Source organism: Seriola dumerili, unplaced genomic scaffold, assembly GCF_002260705.1.
Source record: "Seriola dumerili isolate Sdu_G_001 unplaced genomic scaffold, Sdu_1.0 BDQW01000017.1, whole genome shotgun sequence".
In the NCBI taxonomy this organism is placed as follows: domain Eukaryota; kingdom Metazoa; phylum Chordata; class Actinopteri; order Carangiformes; family Carangidae; genus Seriola; species Seriola dumerili.
This window is the reverse complement of record NW_019174272.1, coordinates 6669852-6689426: the sequence shown is the minus strand read 5'-3', so window position 1 is coordinate 6689426 and position 19575 is coordinate 6669852. Positions and strand designations below refer to the sequence as shown.

At 43.5% G+C, this 19575-nt stretch overlaps 1 protein-coding gene across 1 annotated transcript in view; it reads left to right on the top strand.

The window, feature by feature from the left end:
* The window catches only part of LOC111227312 (hemicentin-1-like), a 43915-nt gene extending 31030 nt beyond the window's left edge, over positions 1-12885 (top strand). The window contains exons 46-82 of the mRNA XM_022752749.1: positions 577-701; positions 787-970; positions 1081-1178; positions 1284-1562; positions 1698-1888; positions 2043-2124; positions 2601-2737; positions 2837-2978; positions 3071-3215; positions 3342-3466; positions 3616-3772; positions 3882-4003; positions 4087-4251; positions 4394-4501; positions 4614-4748; positions 4843-4977; positions 5159-5428; positions 5511-5701; positions 5792-6005; positions 6234-6368; positions 6475-6665; positions 7350-7431; positions 7565-7735; positions 8103-8255; positions 8528-8665; positions 8833-8954; positions 9076-9316; positions 9416-9475; positions 9586-9705; positions 9846-9980; positions 10102-10221; positions 10426-10551; positions 11222-11350; positions 11451-11744; positions 11862-11981; positions 12069-12195; positions 12344-12885. Coding sequence (XP_022608470.1) covers positions 577-701; positions 787-970; positions 1081-1178; positions 1284-1562; positions 1698-1888; positions 2043-2124; positions 2601-2737; positions 2837-2978; positions 3071-3215; positions 3342-3466; positions 3616-3772; positions 3882-4003; positions 4087-4251; positions 4394-4501; positions 4614-4748; positions 4843-4977; positions 5159-5428; positions 5511-5701; positions 5792-6005; positions 6234-6368; positions 6475-6665; positions 7350-7431; positions 7565-7735; positions 8103-8255; positions 8528-8665; positions 8833-8954; positions 9076-9316; positions 9416-9475; positions 9586-9705; positions 9846-9980; positions 10102-10221; positions 10426-10551; positions 11222-11350; positions 11451-11744; positions 11862-11981; positions 12069-12195; positions 12344-12722 — 5848 coding nt within the window. The 3' untranslated portion in view covers positions 12723-12885. The remainder of the gene's footprint in view (positions 1-576; positions 702-786; positions 971-1080; positions 1179-1283; positions 1563-1697; positions 1889-2042; positions 2125-2600; positions 2738-2836; positions 2979-3070; positions 3216-3341; positions 3467-3615; positions 3773-3881; positions 4004-4086; positions 4252-4393; positions 4502-4613; positions 4749-4842; positions 4978-5158; positions 5429-5510; positions 5702-5791; positions 6006-6233; positions 6369-6474; positions 6666-7349; positions 7432-7564; positions 7736-8102; positions 8256-8527; positions 8666-8832; positions 8955-9075; positions 9317-9415; positions 9476-9585; positions 9706-9845; positions 9981-10101; positions 10222-10425; positions 10552-11221; positions 11351-11450; positions 11745-11861; positions 11982-12068; positions 12196-12343) is intronic.
* The last annotated feature ends 6690 nt before the right edge of the window (positions 12886-19575 follow it).

Below are 19575 nucleotides of genomic sequence, written 5' to 3'. Positions count from 1 at the left end.
TGCCAGCGCTTTACATGCACACACAATTAATGCGAATTAAGAGTAATGACAATTTTTCTGCAGCACCTTTTGTTCAGTCAAAGCTGTTGAATTTGTTTTATAAGCAGCAGGAGAATCGATCAACACCCTTCCCTAAAGGTTTGGGAAATTACAATATTAATCATCATCGTCAAAGATAATGTGCATGACAAAAGGATGTGTGGACAGACAAATGGAGTCGTTTATAGTCCCTGGCCTAATTTCATCATTGGGAACAGTAAGAGCAGCTGTTTTACAGCTGTTCAGCAGCTTAAATGGTCATCACAGCCACATCAGCCAGAGAAAACAAATGTCTGTGTGTGTGTGTGTCTGTGCGTGTGCGTGTGTGTGTGTGTGTGTGTGTGTTGGTTTGTGTGTTCGCATGACTGTGAGAAAATCGTGGGACGATGATGATAATAATGATGGGAAAGTAATTCTGAGGTTCAGAAGTGCAGTGAACAAATAATTGATGCTGGTTGGGACATGAAAGATGGAAAAATGGATTAAGTAATACATGGTGTTAATGTGAAAACATAAAGTGTCTTTGTAACCTGGCAGTGTGACCCCTGATGGCAGCACGCTAACATTACTGAGGCTGAGTTCTGAAGATTCTGGGACATACACCTGTTTGGCCGTCAGCCCGGTGGGACAGGAGAGCAAATTCTACACCCTCTTTGTACTCGGTCAGTTCGATCATTTCAATTGTGCAGGTGCGTTAGCGCTCAACTTTCTGAGGGATTTTCTATAAATCAGTTTGATTTCTCACAGTGCCGCCATCTATCTCTGGTGAGACCACTGTCCCCAGGGAAGTGCAGGTGACACAGGACAGCGCTGTGACTCTGGAGTGTCAGGCAGCAGGAAACCCTCCACCTCAGATCAGCTGGCTGAAGAACGGACGTCCACTGCTCCTCTCTCCCCGCGCTCGCCTCCTCTCTGGTGACTCTGTGCTGAGGTCAGTTTAGAGAGAGAAAGCTGACTACAGACATGCTTATTTTGTGAAGAGCTCACATGTTTACAGGTGAGGTGATTAAATGTTAAATGTTCTCTTTCTTTATGAAAAAGGATTTCTCCTGTGCAGCTGTCTGACTCTGGAGTTTACACGTGTGCGGCTCGCAGTCGAGCTGGTCTTGCTGAGCTCAGCTATGACGTCCAGGTCCAAGGTACAGTCATAACATACCGCCTTCTGGTTTTCCCTGGAGCCGATACTGTGTGTAGCATTTTGGATCTGAGGGTTTTCTACAGATGTGTGTTTGTATGATCCCCAGTGCCCCCAGGTGTGGATCATGTTGAACCAGTGGAGCCAGTTACAGTAGTCCAGGGATCCTTGGTAACGTTAACCTGTGAGGCACGTGGTGTTCCCCCACCCACACTAACATGGATGAAGGACAGCCAGCCGCTGTCCCTTCACCGTAACCTGCTGCTGGACGGACAGGAGACGCGGCTGCAGCTGCCTGACGTGGCTCCTTCAGATGCAGGCCTCTACAGCTGTGTGGCCAGTAACCAGGCTGGAAGCAGCACAAAGAGCTTTAACCTCACCGTGCTCGGTAATCCCATAACTTCATATATTTAAACTATCTCTTTAAAACCTTTATTTAATGTATTTAAAGTTGTTGTAAGTTTTAAGTCATAGTGAAAACTCCTTGAGCAACTGATCCAAAACTTTCTACTTTCTAATCCAGAGCCCCCAAAGATATCCAGCTCCAGCTCTCCAGAGGAGCTGACCATAGCAGCGAACAGTCCACTGGAGCTGGAGTGCTCCGCTGTGGGAGTCCCACCTCCCACCCTCAGCTGGCTCAAAGATGGTCGCCCATTAGAAGGGACTGACATTGTTCAGCAGGATGGACACTTTGTCAGGATCAGCAAAATTCAGGTAAATTATAGTCTGACAATATCTGATAATATTACAAAAGATGTAAAAAAGCACAATCATTCAAAAAGTTGGAAGTTTTAACAGCATCATTCCGGGCAAATACAGCATTGTAATGTAAGAGCCACTTAAACTGATTAATGCCGTCTCTTTAAAGGTCGAGGATGCAGGTCTGTACACCTGCTTGGCCAGCAGCCCGGCTGGAGAGGATGGAAAAAACCACTGGGTCCGAGTCCAAGGTGACAGAAGCTGTTCTTGTGTGTTGTTCCAAGCCCCCCCCCCTTTAACTTCCTCCTCTCCTTGCACCTAGGGCTTGATATGTACTGTACTTTCAGGAGTTTAAAATCTGTGTTTGCAATAAAGCGAAAACAGACTTGGTCTGGTTTTCATGTGGCACATTTATATTGTGTGCATTGTTATGTGTGTTATCCTCCTCTGCTGTGGCACACCCAGCTCAGCTGACTCATAACACTGTGTGAATCTTACAGCACACTGTTCTTTTTAACCTTTATGTTCTGTGTGGAAAGCTGAGCATGTGCTTTTTTAGTGCCAACATGATTTTTACACTTTATCTGTTCCATGTCTTTATCTAGTTCTTTGTTTAAAATGAGCACTTAAGGCATATAGAAATTCTTTCTCATAGTAATCGTGTGTGTGTGTTACCACTGGTATCTTTTTGTAATTCACCACTTAATAATCAGTGGTTATGTTTCAGTGCCCCCGACCCTGCTTGGCTCTGGTGACGCGAGGACATTGACAGTGCCAGTTAATGGACATCTGACCTTGGAGTGTCTGGCTGACAGTGACCCCCCTCCCAATATAGAGTGGTACAAGAATGAGGCCAAACTGCAGGTACAGAGTCAGGGAAAACGAAACAGATGCTGAACTGAAAGCCATCTCTTCTGACTCACGCACTTTGTCTCCTTTCCTACCCTCCTATTGCTATTTCAGCCGGGGGGTCGTATCCAGCGGCTGGCGGGGGGTCAGTACCTGGAGATACAGGAAGTCAGGCCTGAGGACAGCGGCCAGTACAGCTGTGTGGTCACCAACATGGCTGGAAGTACCAGTCTCTTTTTCACAGTGGAGATTCTTTGTAAGTGTACTCGTCAGTAATCAATTCAAAATTGTTTTACTTGCTCAACCCAAGTCCAATCTACATGGATATGTCACTTTTTACTTCTCTAGTACCACCAGTGATAAAGGAGAGCGGTTCATTGGTGACTGCCCACGTGGGCCAGGAGGCAGTTTTACCTTGTGAAGTTGAAGGTGACTCTTCACCTACAGTCATGTGGAGAAAAGATGGCTTCCCCGTGTCTCAGGATAACAATAAGTACGTCCTAAGATAACAACAAGGGCAACCTGACTGTATCTGTAATACTACTACTCAAACAGACACAGATGCACACTTTGTTGTCTCTATCCATTCATCCATCTTTTAATCGTCTATTTGTTTCAGGTACATGTTATCAGAGGGCTCCTTGCATATACATGGGGTTCAGTTGAGTGATGCTGGTCGATACTACTGCACCGTGTCCAATCAGGCTGGCTCAGATCACCGGAGAATGGATCTGCGGGTGTTTGGTAAATATAGCAAAGGAAAATACAGAAGTTATTTTATGTCTCTGTGGTGTTTTCTCTGTGATTTTGAGTGTTGGCAGTTCTTTGATTTTAGCATAACTTGTGCTTAAATATACAATCACTGTAACTGAAGCTGTCCTGTCTCTTATTAGTGGGTCCTTCAATCAGTCCGGGTCCATTCAATGTGACAGTAAGTGCAGGGATTAGAGCAGTGCTGAGCTGTGAGACTACAGGTATACCCCCACCTAAAGTGTCCTGGAAGAGGAACGGCACTCCTCTTGATATCAGTCAGCTGCCTGGAGCATACAGGTAAAGACTACGGCTGGACTCCCTTTGAATACACAACATGTATGATTCACTCTCACAGCTGTAAAAAAACATAAAAACTGGTGCACTTTTGTTTTGTTTTTGTGTCCAGGATACTGCCCTCAGGGTCCCTGGTTCTTTTGTCCCCATCCAGTGAGGATGAAGGTTACTTTGAGTGCACTGCCGTCAATGATGTAGGAGAAGAGCGCAGGGTCATCGAGGTCATCGTGCAAGGTATTCATTTGGAGGTTTTTTTGTGTTGTGTAGAAAGGCAATTCAGATGATTGAACTGATGCATTTTCTATTTTCTTTTTTAGTCCCACCATCTATTGAAGACGATGCCACAACAGTTACAGCCGTGAAGATGTCTCCTGTGGTGTTGCCTTGTCATGTACAAGGACGTCCTCAGCCCACCATCACCTGGACAAAGGGTGGTGCCAAACTGGGCGCCAGAGGAGGAAGTTATCGTGTCCTTCCCACTGGTAAGACAAAATGTCTGAGTAAACGCAGTGATTTTATACACTGTGGTCTACTCAAACAATAATGCCACATGGCAAGCATCATATTTTTTTTTCTCATCAGATGTGACATTTAACTATTAATCTCTACTCATTTTCTATGCAGGAGTGTTGGAGATCACGGCTGCTGTGCCAAGTCATGCTGGCAGGTACACATGCTCAGCCCGCAACCCAGCTGGAGTGGCTCACAAACATATCTCTCTCACAGTGCAAGGTTGGCTCTCACAGACTGGCTGCAGGTCACTCTGCAAATGTAATGTGCTAGAATGCTCATGATAAAACATATAATCCCATTTGACAATGTATTTGTTCTTCTATGCACTTAGAGCCTCCAGAGATCAGACCGATGGCAGAGGAAGTACAGGTGGTGTTGCATCATGGGACCATTCTACCCTGTGAGGTTCAAGGCCTCCCTAGACCATCCATCACCTGGCAAAGAGAGGGAGTTCCCATAGCAGCAGGTATTTATGTATAGAATATTAGCACAACTTTGAACACTCGCTATAAATACTGACTGTCCTACACATGTGACTGTGATTTTATATTTGATCACAGGTCACAGACTGGCTGTGCTCTCAAATGGAGCCCTGAAGTTCTCTCGTGTCACGCTGGGTGATGCGGGGACCTACCAGTGTCTGGCAAAGAATGACGCTGGTGTAGCTGTGGGCAGGACCAAACTAGTCCTTCAAGGTAAAGTGGTGGTTTCCCCATGTTTATTTCTCTTGATGAAACTGTACAGTGTCACAGTGACATATGCAAAGAAACAAAAGCCCTTATTCCATACTGATATAAACTGGTTGCTCCTAATTCCCCAAAAGCAGTTTTTGGCATTCATAACTGAGTAAATAACTGTCACCCCATGTCTCTCCAGTTCCACCGGTGCTGAGTGCGCCTCGTGTGGAGTACACTGCAGTGCTTGGCCAGTCAGTCAGTCTGGAGTGTGTAGCTGATGGGCAGCCTCAACCTGAAGTTACCTGGCACAAAGAGAGGAGGCCTGTGGTCGACAGCGCTCATATACGTATCTTTGCCAATGGAACTCTGGCAATTACTTCAACCCAGCGCAGTGACGCAGGCCTTTACACATGTACTGCCAAAAACCTCGCCGGCAGAGCCAGCCAGGACATGAGGCTGGTTATTCAAGGTGAGTGAAGACTTTATGATTATTTAGACTTTAACATGTTTAAAAGTTATATTTATAAACTAACGATGTTATTGCATTACAGTCCCGCCCATGATTCCTCCTGCGCAGACAGAACTCTCAGTCATTCAGGGATTCCAGGCGCTGCTGCCATGTGCTGCTCAGGGTTCACCTGAACCCAGAGTATCATGGGAGAAGGATGGTGCCACAGTGGCCAACCTTCCTGGCAAATTCACTGTCCTGCGATCAGGAGAGCTGATAATTGAGCGAGCTGAGGTAAAATTCATATTCTTCACTGCATTATAAACTACGTCTCCCTCCCGAGTCTGGGTACAAGAATCAGTATTGACTGCTTTCTTCACACAGCCAGGGGATGCTGGTGTGTTCACATGTGTGGCCACCAACGTAGCAGGCTCTGAGAGGCGAGACATCCGCCTGTCCATCAACATGAGGCCTGCCTTCAAGGAGCTGCCAGGTGATGTAACCCTGAACAAAGGACAGAGTCTGGCTTTGTCCTGTCATGCTCAGGGGACACCTTCTCCTGCCATCTCCTGGACTGTCAACAACAGTCCCTATGCAGGTATTGTTTTCCATTTTCTCACTTAGAGGGCTACACAACACCAGCTGCATTACTTCTTTTACTTATACATTATTCAAACTTTTTCATATTCACACAGCTTGGTGTTGTGACACTTAATCTAATTCAGTACTGAGGGGTGAAATTGTAGTATTTCCACTGCGTTCAAATGTCAACATCAACCATGTTATGCCCAGATCCATCTGACACTACTGATTAAAAATGTTCCAGGTGCCACTGTGGACGAGGCTGGCAGGAGCGCCATCATCATTGACAATGTGACTGTGAGTGATGCTGGGACGTACGTGTGCATAGCAGAAAACAGCGTTGGCTCTATCCGAGCTCTCTCATTTGTCCGCATCAGAGGTGAGGTTTTTGTCAAGGATTAGTCAGAGCTACCAGTTGGACTTTCAACAGATAATATCAATTTTAATACATGTCATACTTATAAACATGTGCTCTCTGTCTGCAGAGCCTCCGGTGTTGAAGGGTGAAGCCCACATGTCTCAGACAGTTATCCACGGTGGCTCGGCCATCCTCGACTGTCCAGTCCAAGGAGACCCCAGCCCGGTCCTCCGCTGGCTCCGGGATGGAAAACCCTTGCACCGCTCCCTCCGAATGCAAGCACTTCACAACGGGTCCTTGGTCATTTACAGCATCACTGTAAATACAAAGTTTACTTTGCTCCTTTTCCTTCTTATATTTTACAGCAGACCTCTTTAGAGAAGTTTTGTTAAACCAAGTCACTCAAGTTTGAATGATTAACCCCCCCTGAGCACACTACTTGCATCAATAAATGTTTTATGTCTCGGAGAACAATGGAGCAGTATTCAACCTATCCAAGCTTCATCTGCAGTCCCCTTGGGTGAAGGAACAGTGTGTGACTGTCCTGCAGCGTCCTACTTCCACCTAAATCAGATTCAGTTCAGTCAGAGAGGCTAACAGCATTAGCAACAGAGGGAGGAGATGAACAGAAAGCTTGATGTTCCCAGACTCTGCCCCTCTTTCCTTAGCCTGTAACCTTGTTAGGTCTCTAACTGCTGCTGTAATTGCACAGCCTGCAGCTGAGACTTTCTCACAGACAGATGACTGTCCTTCCCACAGAGCACTCTAATGTGAAATTTCCTCTCCCCGGTCCAATAATATCTATTATGACACACTGAAATCAAGTCTCAACTGCCCAGCAGAAAATGTCAGATTTTTTGCTATAATGTCAACTTTCTTTTACCATAAGACTATAGGTGATCTAAGAGAGTTTTGTCCCAGGGCTTTGTGGCTCTATCAGAGGATAACTGTTCTTCAGAGTGACAATTAAACCAAACTCTCCTTTACCCGTTTGATCGACAGGCTGCAGATGAAGGAGAGTATCAGTGTGTGGCTGAGAGTGAAGCTGGAACAGCTGAGAGGGCCATTACTCTCAAGGTTCAGAGTGAGTTCTGTGCTTATAATTGCAAATAGTGTAACATGAACATGAACATGAATTTAAAAAGCACACACAAGCCAGTGCCCCTCACAGAGTCTGAATCATTACTCAACTGTCTTCTCATCCTCTTCTCACACAGTCAATGGAGGCTACTCTAACTGGCAGGAGTGGAGTCCATGTAGTAGCACCTGTGGACAAGGTTTCCAAGAACGAATCAGATTATGCAACAACCCAGAACCAGCAAATGGTGGCCGGTCATGCAGCGGCCCCAGTATCGACTCTAGGAAATGTCATGCTGGTCTCTGTCCAGGTGTGAATTCATTTTTTAGTTCGTTAGTTTGTTTTCCTACACTTCATTTTATTATATTCATTTTCAATGCCATCGCTTCAGTGCTTTATAACATAAAACCAGCATAATCTCAGTCTATATCAGTGCCTATGCATTATTGCACTGTATGTTCTTATGTGTATGAATAAACAGAATATTATGAAGGTTACCTTTACATACAGCATACACACACCAAAAGGACATTTCCCTATGTATTTGTAAAGAGATGTGGTTTTAATACACATGTATCATTCAGAATCTGAAATTGAAGACTGTTATAAATGATTACAGATTACTCAAGTGCATGTAAACTCACTACTTCTCTTCTTGGTGTGTTTGATGATGAAAGGAGAGACTCCTCGCAAGACCAGAGGCAGCCTGATAGGCATGGTGAACGAGAGGGAGTTTGGAGTGTCCTTCCTCGAGGCCAACATTACAGACAATGAAGAAGAGGGGAGCAGCACTCTGCAGGCACGCCTGGACAACATCCCTCCCAGTGTGGGTAAGTGATCACACAGTATATCCCCTGGGTTGATATCTTTCATTGTACATTTTCAGTCAGAGAGAAAGTAGATTTTGGTTTTGTTTCTGCTTTTACTTTCTTTTATTAAATTACTTTTCGACATAGGAAATGTGAACAGATTTTAGGTATTAAATTTTACAAAAGGAGTTAGAGCATATTTTGGGGATCTAATCCTCCTGTTGTTTAGACTGTACTGTATATCTACGGTGCTGTAGAAGGCCCCAAAAAAAGTTGGTGCTGTTTTATTGTAGGTCCCTTGCTGCGGGTGCTGGTGTCTGTGTTTGCTCCCATCTACTGGACCACTGTGCTGCAGAGCGGAGAAGCCAAGAATGGCTACTCCTTCACTCAGGGCCAGTTCAGACAGGAGTCTCAGCTGGAGTTTGAGACTGGTGAGTTTTATACTATTTGTAGTTTACAAAACAAGCAGCAGATGGCACCGCTGACTTCCACTGACATGCACAAGTTTACACATGAAGGCTATTACTTCAATTTCAGCATGCTTCCTTCTGCTTGTAAGTGAGTGATGTCTTTACTGTTTTTTGATCTCACCAAACAGGGGAGATCCTTCGTTTGACCCACGTGGCCAGGGGTCTGGATTCTGAGGGAGTTTTACTCATTGACATTGTAATTAACGGATTTGTTCCCCCTTCGTTAACATCGTCTCATCTGAGCCTGCAGGTGTGTTCACTGCTGTTATTACAATGTGTCTTTAAAGACCTCAAATATGTCTCACTACAGAACTTGTTGACACACTTAAGCTCCTAAATTTCTCTGACTTGATTTCATTTGTGTCCCGCAGGAGTTTGACGAGTCATACGTGCAGACGGGCCGAGGGCAGCTGTACTCGTGGTCATCGCAGACCCACCAGAGAGGAGGAAACCCCATGGTCCTACGCTGTAATCACACCATTATTTACGAGGGCCAGGAGGAGCGCGAGGGCCCTCTGCTCCAGTTGCTCAAGGTCTCTGGGATGAACAGCGTCTACAATATGTTCACTCTCTCTCTGGACTTCCACATCACTGCCAGCCTTCTCATACCAGGTCAGGGGTTAAAATGAAAATGATTTAAAAGTACACCACATGAAGTACTGGATCTAAAGTGTTGAAGCAGCTAACACCAACTTCACTCTCCGTTTGCAGAGGGTTATGGAGACACATGCCCTAAAGGTTTCATTCTTGACACAGCTTCTTACTGTGCCGGTATGCTGCTTTCTTTTTTTTTATGCCTCATTTATCTTTTGGCAACATTTGTGTTTGAGAATTTGTCACTGTACCAGTTTTATTATTGCGACACAATGTGTTCTTGTTAGATGAGGATGAGTGTGCGCTCCAGTCTCCCTGCTCTCATTCCTGTAACAACATCATGGGAGGCTTTTCCTGTGCCTGTCCCTCTGGCTTCACCATCTCTACAGACACCAACACATGCCAAGGTGAGACACAAACAACACGCCTGCTGGAGGTTTTGTGAATTACCAGGTATACAATGATTAAGTGAAGAAAAAATAACCTTTATCTAATCCCCTGCCTCAACATTTGGCCTTACTCTACTGTTTCACTTAATACCATCCAGATATTGATGAGTGCTCTCAGGGCTCACACATGTGCCACTACAACCAGCAGTGTGTCAACACTGTGGGCACATATCGCTGCCAGGCCAAGTGTGGACCAGGATTTAAGCCCAGCATCACGGGAACCAGCTGTGAAGGCAAGTCACTGTTAATCACCGTTAAACCACCTGCTCAACACTTCATATGGAGGCATAACAACACAACCATACTGTAGCACAGTAGATTCATTAAGCCAGATGCGTCAACTGTTTGTTTCAGATGTGGATGAATGCCAGGAGTCGGCTCTCTCCCCATGCCAGCATCAGTGCCTCAATACTCTGGGCTCCTACCGCTGTATCTGCCACCCGGGCTACCAGCTGTCAGGTCATCGCTGCATCGGTCAGTCAGCTACTATTTAGACTTCCACAGATTATACCGAGTTTACAGAAGTCATGCAAATGCAATTTAAATTTTCAAATCAAGACTTGTTAGATTAAGGAGATTTAAGATCCATCTGAATGTCTGTATAACTGGAATACTTTTAGAGGCCGGTGATAACTGACAATCAATAACAGCTCTATTGTAATGGTTGCACTTTTACAGATATCAATGAGTGCATGAGAAATGTATGCCCAGCTCACCAGCAGTGCCGTAACACAGAGGGAGGATACCAGTGTTTCGACAGCTGTCCAGCTGGCATGACCAAAGCAGAGAGTGGAGCCTGCATGGGTTAGTGGCTTTATTTCTTATCCACTTTGTTTTCCCCAGAGGGTACTAAATGTTCTGTTCTAACACACATAAACCATTACCACATTCGTTTGGAGACATTAGCATCAGAGTCTAGATTTGGAAGTTCCCACCTCCAAGACAATACCTGCTCTGTCTACGTTAGTATAATCAGTAAAAGCCAACAGCACTGGGGATAAGACTGGCAGCTTCTAACAACCTCAAACTGCATTTGAAGTCACGTAACACCCGGTCAGATTTTACAGGATTGTTTTAGGGAGCGAAACAGCAAGAGGTCACATCTTATCCTTCACAGAGACAGAAAGAAAAAAGTCTTTTAATTGTCACCATTAATTGTCACCAAGAGAGAATCTTTGACCAAAGAAACAAAGATCCTCTTTATAACAGGATGTATAATTTAGGAAACTCTGTTGTCCTAACAGCACTGCTGACATGAGATGGAGGCTACCAGTCATCTCAGCAATTGTCTCAATAGCTGTTATATTTTTGTGTTGTTTGTATTATTTATATTTACAGTTACAGCTTGATTTTTTAAAACACTCAGGATTTACAAAATTTGAGTCAGTTGAGGAGAGGAATTACAAGAAACGCAAACGAAATGCTGTGTTTTGCGCAAGCTCGGCTAACATGTTTTCAACTGTATATTTTTCAGATATTGACGAGTGCCAGGATGGAAGTCACATGTGTCGCTACACTCAGATCTGTCAGAACACAGTCGGAGGTTATGGCTGTGTGTGTCCCAGAGGTTACCGATCTCAGGGAGTAGGCCTCCCATGTCTGGGTACGATATCTGCTGCGTGTGTTTTATTATATAATTCACCAATGACGCTCTAATTGGGAGCACACATTATAACCAATGCGAGTCTTGTTTTACCTTTCAGACATTGATGAATGCCTGCAGACACCAAACCCTTGTGCCTATCAGTGCCGCAATGTGCCCGGCAGCTTCAGGTGCCTGTGCCCTCCTGGTACTGTGCTGCTCGGGGACGGGCGCTCCTGTGCAGGGCTGGAGAGAGGCCAGACCTTCACTAATGGGACCAGAGTCAGGGCAAGACTCCGCCCACAGCTAGTGTCATCTCTAGGCAGGCCAATCCTCTCCCGTTCTCACGGAGCATCTCGCATTACCAGGCAGAGCTGTCCTGTGGGGTACACCAACAGAGACGGAACATGTGTTGGTGAGTGTGCACTTCAAACATACAGCGTTCAAAAGCAAAAAGCAAAATGGCCACATCGTACTGTCTTGTCAGCACCTTGAGTCTCACACTTTCATCCTCGCATCATTCTCTGCACAGACGTGGATGAGTGCCTGCTCAGGAAGCCGTGCCAACACGAGTGCCAAAACACCATTGGGAGTTTCCAGTGCACGTGTCCCCCAGGTTACCAGCTCTTACCCAATGGCAGGAGCTGTAAAGGTGAGGGTCTTCCTAACTACATGCATAACTTTCATCCTTCCTCTAACTGAATACCGCTAACTTCATATCCACTTTCTCTACCGTTAGACATTGATGAGTGCGTAGAACAAGGCATCCAGTGTGGACACAATCAGATGTGTTTTAATACCAGAGGAGGATACCAGTGCCTGGATACACCCTGCCCTGCATCGTACCAAAGTGGAGGAAGCCCCGGGTAATTTGCATAAATACTAAAAGTATTGAACAGTGTTAAATACAATGATTAGGCTTTAGATACTCTACATATCCATGAATTTTTGTAGCTGTGAGATATTGTAATGCTATGTGTCAGTGACTCTGCTCTTTCCTGTTGACTTTTAAAGGACCTGCTACAGGCCCTGCTCTCTGGACTGTGCCACAGGAGGCTCTCCTCTGCTCCTGCAATACAAGCTGCTCACTCTCCCCTCCGGCATTCCAGCCAATCACAATGTGGTACGACTGTCGGCTTTCTCAGAGTCGGGCATCCTGCAAAAGCGCACGTCGTTCACCATACTTGAGCAAGAGTCAGAGACGGGTGTGATGGGCCGGGTGTTTGGCATCAGAGATGAGGCCGGCAGGGGGATCATCTTCACCTTGAGGGCTCTGGACAGATCAGGACTGGTGCGGCTCAAGGTGCGGGCCACCACCATCTCGCTGCAGGGCCGCATTACCTACCAGAGCATCTTCATCATCTACATCTCCATCTCATCATACCCCTACTGAGCCTCTGTGCTGCTTTACAGATGACTCTGCCCCCATGTGGCCGCTTGGATGCCTCTTACCCACAAGGCAGTTCCCAAAAAACAACCTTGTGCCTTGGACACAATTGGCCATGCAAAGAAACATAAAACATAAGAAGGACATGGTTAGAAAGTGGATTTCATGGAGATGTGTACCCCCCCCCCCCCCCCCCCCCGTGACTAAAATGTCACAATGGAAAAAGTTCTGAGAGAAAAGACCTTCCTTTTTTTAATTGTTGCCTTGAGTGGGATCTGCCGAATAAATTATAGAGCAGATCATACTCAACTGAAGACATCTGAAACATCCTGGATGAACACAATATGTTGTTCATTGTTTGACCATATGCTTTATTTCTAATCAGTATCTGAAAATGCACAATGCAAAAAAAAAGAAAAAAAAAAGAAAGTAATATCAACCAAGCACTGAAGTTATTTAGTATCCATCAGGATACTACTCTCTCTCATTTTGTATGTTAGTTTCAAATGTCGATTATCTAATTCTGGGACAGATTTATTCTCATATGAAGATATGTTTGCTGCCCGCACTTGAAAATACAAGCCTATTACAAGCCTTTCCACAACTATGAAATTGTAAAATGTTTCCCCTATTATTTTAATTTATTTAAATCATTTGAACACATCACTGGTTTAAACGTCCTCCTGACACAGAGGGTTTGAGCTCATAAGGATCTACTGGCATTTTAATGACAAACCTTCAGTGGCTTGTAGCTACCTAGCTAGCAACAGTGTTTCATCTATCGTATGTGTTTTTGTACTCTTTTATAACATTTTTTTATCATGTGAAAAAGTTTTAAGGTGCTATTCTGAATGTACTCGAGTGTTTTGAGTGGTGCTGGTGTTACCAAGAAAACAGGCATGTTAGTCACAAATACCACAGAGTTGGACTGCACTTACAGTTTCTACAGCGTGGCCTTAGCTACAAAATGGCATGTCTTTTCTGCATTCATGATGCTAAACACATTGTTTGGAATAGCTGCTGTTCAGTAATCAAACATGTGCCATCAATCTTCCAATCTGTGGAGGGAAGTTTTATGAAAACCATGAAATGCTCACAGTTGCAGTAAAATGTTTGCCCTACTCTTGCAGATTAAACTAATATTTCTCTGTTGCTGTAAATGAGTGTCAAATATTTGTAGAAATAAAATGAACACTTTTGTCATTGTCTGTGTTGTTACCACACAACAGTCTCAGTCAATCCTGGTTATATCCTAGTGTAAAACCCAGACTAACACTTTACAAACAGCATTTCACAGCTGACAAACAACATTGCTGCAAAACATGCATCATTAACCATTATTAACCAAGCATACATAGCAACTCAGGCAAAGGGATTTGGCAACAGTGTTAATGAATGATGTATTAACCCTAAGCAGATTTAGATCAGTTCTACCCTGGCTTACTTTCACTCAAACTGTCAGTAAACCTAAAATAATCTTGTTGTTACACATCCAGTTTACTGTCAGATATCCAACAGTGCAACTATGCTGTTTCCAGAGAATGCAGTAAAGTGGTTGTTGGCACCTCACTGACTTGTACCCTGTTAATCTCTGGACTTATTGGGAAAACGTATAAAATCTTCAGCGATGAATATAGTTTTTTTTTTCAAATGTGTCATCTACAGGAAGTAGTAAAAATGTTCTTCCAATGGAGGGTTTCTGACCAATGTCAGACCAGACGTTATCCAAACAACAACAATCTTTGCCCCTGCTCATCACCACTGGTTTACATGGGTACAAAACTGCAATGCTTTGGTATGAGGTGAAAATGTGCTACAATAATCTAACAACAGGAATACATTTCTGGTGTTGGTCATAGTCTTTTAGACTGATGCATGAAGCCAGGGGGTCATATCGGTCATTGGCTTTTTTTCACTGTAATAAGACTAAAAGCTCAGGTAATACCACAGCTGGTCAGTAGATGGAGCAGGTTTCAGGTTGTTTTCTCAGTGTTCAAACTGACTGTTAGATCAGATGCTGTGCCTGCAGCGCTGTCATCACTGCCATGTGTTCGGCTGCTGGTTGTTAATAAGGAGAAAAACACAAATAGCATTGAACAGCTTCATCTCTACAGGAGGGAATTGTAAACTGTGAACACCGTTATATGAGATTAGATCATTTTTGACAAAGATGCCACGTAACTGACAAGGTTGAAGATCTAAAAAAAGTTTGGCATCTTGCACAGTTTTGCTGTTCATTCCCCTGAAATGAGTAATAGAGAAGGTCAAGGCAAACTGACCTGAGCTTTACTTACAAAAAGTGTTTTTGTTGATGTCTCAGTGTGTGTGTGTGTGTGTGTGTGTGTGTGTGTGTGTGTGTGTGTGGGAGGTTGCCTGGAGTTGCTTAGCTTTTTGCTGTTGATGTGATGCGGTCATTAGGAATCAGAGGTTGTGGAAGAGCAGTTAATATCACCATAATTGAAGTTGTAAATATTGGTCAGCTAACCTGCGGTAGTCTCCACATAGTCTCCACAATGTAAAAATCTCCACCATATAATACTATCATTATCAGGACAAAATGAATGTCCAAATTTGCTTTTCTATATACAGATATCTAAAGTGTCTAGTCGTGTTTTCCGTGTGAGTAACAAACATAGAAAGGATTTCCAAGCCACTTCCTCATAACTGTCCCTAAACACACAGCCATTAAACGTAATTCTTTCTGACTACGGCACATGCGAAGTTAATTAAAACAATCTGTGCTGCATCTTTAAGATCTCTGCACTATGGGGATTAACTAAAGCAACACTAACATTAGCACTTTAACAGACAGATGTAAATAGAGTAACCACTGGTAACAAATAATTTAAAATAAGATTAAAAAGAAAGGAAAGGAAAAATAAACAAGCTGAGAAAAACAGCAGGACTGCTCTCCTAACTGGAAGCTGGTCATTCATTAAGGTTTAATAAAGCTTCACAAATTGCCTGCAACATGTGTAATATACTGTAAGGCAGACTGGAGGCCTTCTCCCGCTTTTCTATAAAACACAAAGTATTAGTGGGAATGAATGCTTAAGGCTGAGCGATGGCTACCAGTACCATCCCCTACTGCTTTACACAGTCAGGATGTCAGGGGAAATGGGGACTCGCTGTGCTCCACTCACTAATGAGCACAACACTGCTGCCTATTAGTAAGTATAAGCAATGGAGCTCAGAGCATAACAATCATTAACAAATTAAACCTGCAAACAAAAGAATTCTTCAAGTCACAGTCTTGTCAAACATTTCACTTTGTTCTAGGTTCAAAGCCCCTTTATACATCTAATCAGCCATACAGTATACTGACAAAGTAAAAACTTAAAGCTGCACTAGTCAACAGCTTAATATGAGCAATGGATCGAATGATGATGTGAAACTACAAAGCTGATGAACCACAGACAATACTCACAAGATGTGAGGGTTCAGCTCTATGTAGTATTTTAGCGTAATTCGTCGCATTGCTTCTGTCCCACAATTCTTTTGGTTGAGTCTCAACGTTCTCATCAGTGTTGCCTCCAGACACAGCAGCTCTTCTCAGCTCTAATAAACCCACTGTCCTGCCAAATGGCAGAGGCAAAGTTAGCAACTAGCTGGTAAACATGGTGATGTAGCCAGATATTTCCCTCAGGAGTTAAAGGAGAACAAAGCAGAGTTAAAAGGTGTGTATTTACTGGACTAATGTTGGACATGCACCCCTTTCTGTTACAAGTCACAATGTATATATATCTGGATTGCTTGGACCTGGTCACATTTCTGTATCACTTTCAACACGGTCTGAACAAAATGATGATGTGTTGACAAAGGATGTTTTTACATATAACGTTTCTCCCGATCGCAACAGCCACGGAAACCATGCTCAAAAAGCGGCAACATAACCCCAGACATCATTCAGAAATTGGTCCAAATGCCATGATCCGCAGACCCGTTCTCCATCCGCGCTGAGGACAAGGTTATACAAGGTTGTTATACATAACTTCCAGTACTAGCTAGTCTCATGTGTTAGATGACAACCACAATGCACGTCCTGTGGCCCTTTTTTCGTCATTGATGCAAATGCCACCCATGTCTGAATGACACACAGCCATTACTTTTACAGCTTGACGAAAGCAGCAGTGTTATATACGCCATGTCCGAAAAGGGCTTTACATTTGTCAGGTGGACCAAAACCTGAAACCTGAAAAAGGTGATGTCGCTCGCCATCTGCTGGTCAGGTGTCTGTTTGCTCACACTTTAATCAACAACATGTCAGTACTCTGCCGCCCACAAATGGCCAAAAAATTGTATTAATGCAGCTTTAAATTTTGCAGTCTAGTGTTGGTCACTGTATTAGAAGACAAACCAGTCAATTTGTAAGTGATACTGCAGCATGATGCAGTTGAGTGTTTTGAACTTTACTCATCTGTCAAGCTGTGAACGAGCAGAGTCACTGATTTGCCAACTTAAAATTCTAACATAACAAAATGTTGTTTTACATGAGATCAGTTTTTGCTCCGAGAAGCTGGCTTAGATTTCCCAGACATTTTTCACAGCACAAAGGGCTGTCATTGGAAAGGAACACCACAAACTCTTTTTTTTTTTTTTTTTTTTAACTTTTTTCAACTGGAATCCAAACCAGTCATGAACATGAGTAATGCCCAAGCTTCAGACAGTCATAACTCTACTGTCTGTAACTAAGTGTGGGGAGATTGAGTAATACTGTGATGTGGTAACTAATGGTAAAAGTGTAGAGGATGATGTGGAGAGCTTGTCCAGACTCGATCAGCGAGGTCATAAGTACTTTTGGACACTGTGTTGCATAAAATAGTGAGTAAACTTGTGTTTGAATCAGTGAGTTTGTCATTGCTTTACTTTGCCAGATTGTTAGAAAAGTCTGTGTGTCGAGTTCAGAATAGATTCTCTGGCACAGAATCAATAACTGAACTTAAAGTATGCTTTTGAGTAATGGGTAGACTGATCCAATGCCTTCAACAGTCCGATGTCCTGCTTATTAATTCACACAGGATGAGGGTCGTCTAATGCCAAAAATGCAAATGTAATCACGCTACACACTGCAGTGAGTGTGTGTATGCATTTGTTGGAAACATGCTTTAAAACCATTAATAGAATTTGCTAACACACACTTTGTCAACATCACACTCCAGTGTGGAGACAAATTTATGAAACTGAAGCATATTTTCCAGATGACATATTAAGTTTCTCTCTTCATCTGGTTGTTCTGCCAATAAATGTGATAATCAACATACGGCTGCAATATATTCTTACCCAGAGCATTACCCTATGCCCTGCTGGAAATTACTTCTGCACAGATGAAAAGGATGCGATGGTAATATTTACTTGTTGCCATAGTAGCAGTGAAACATACATATATAAAAATCTTTAAAAAGTAGGCCAGTGAAAAAAAAAAGGTAAGCGTGGAATAACAAAGACATGGCACACAAATGATGATTTGGGGTAATTTGCGTGTCAAAAAGCTGGGGGGTTATTTATAATGCATGTGCATGTGACATTTTACCTTTGTGCTTTGTGTTGCACGATTGCATTTGTGTTGTTTAGGCTTCTGTTAAATTTTTTTTTCAATAACAAAAAAGCCTAAACGTCGATAGAGGCTGATACCTGGGCCAGAAATGTCAGAGCTTGCATGAGCTTATGGAGATATGCTGTACATACATCCATACCAGTGTGTTCCCTCCTCCTCCCCCCAACGGGACCCTCCGCCCAAGAAGCTAAAGGAAAAAAAAAAAAAAATTAAAACCAACTATTATATTTATGTTATTTACCTTATCTATGTGCACTTTCATTTCAGCTCAAAGCAGTCAACCTAGAGGAAATGCTGCGTACCAACATGAAATACAGCTTAAATGAAGCACTGCCCTCAAAGCTATCATCCCTCTCAGTGGGGTAATAAAAAACAAGCACACTGTGTGGTACACTCCCTGACATCATTCTTTTCAGCCAGCTCGACAATATTTCCTGCACACGTAAGGGAACAGTTTGCCAAAAACATCAATGAGTGTTGGACCAGTGTTTACCTTCTACAGCCTTGTATAAGACTTCATATGGCTGTATATAATATGCAGCCAGTGATGACATCACCGGGACAATCACGCTCTGCCAACCACCCACAATGCTCCTTCACTCTAACATTTGCATTTACAGGAAATGCAAAAAAAAAAAAAGACAGCAGCTTGTTGAAATCTAGGATAACACTTTTCAACTGCTCTAAACATGTTGGCTGGAATGTAGCTGTTGTGTGAGTGCATGTGCCTGGTTGAGTTTTTATGTGGGCCAGACGCTGACTTCATCGCCACAACGCTTACCACAGTAGTTCCATCCATCCTGCTTCCCAATCCGCCAGCCAAGCCCTGCTTCCTACCATTACTCCCTGGGACAGTAGATGAGGGGAAAAAGAGACTTGTATCAAATCCTAACATTTTGTAGCTTCGGATGGAAAGAGGTAGAAAGACCACCACACGCTGAAAAAAAAGAGGGAACCCACACAGTTCTTTGGTTGCTTTCCATACAGAGACTCAAAGCTACTGTTTTGGGTTTGGTTCTACGGTTAATATCATTCACATCAGCCCAGGCATTACAGCAGGACTACAGACGCCAGATTTTCTTGTTCCTCACATTCACATTTTTCCCTGAGCGCAATGACTTTCCAGGCTCAAACGAACAGCAACTCTTATATAAGCTTTTACAGGAAAGATCCAAGCTAATTAAAATAAGACAATCTGAGCATAGCTACTGGTGGCAGTAGTTAACTGCAAATACTTAACTATACTGAATGAAAAATGCATCATTCAGTAACTACTATGCAAACTGAGGATTGCATTAAGACTTG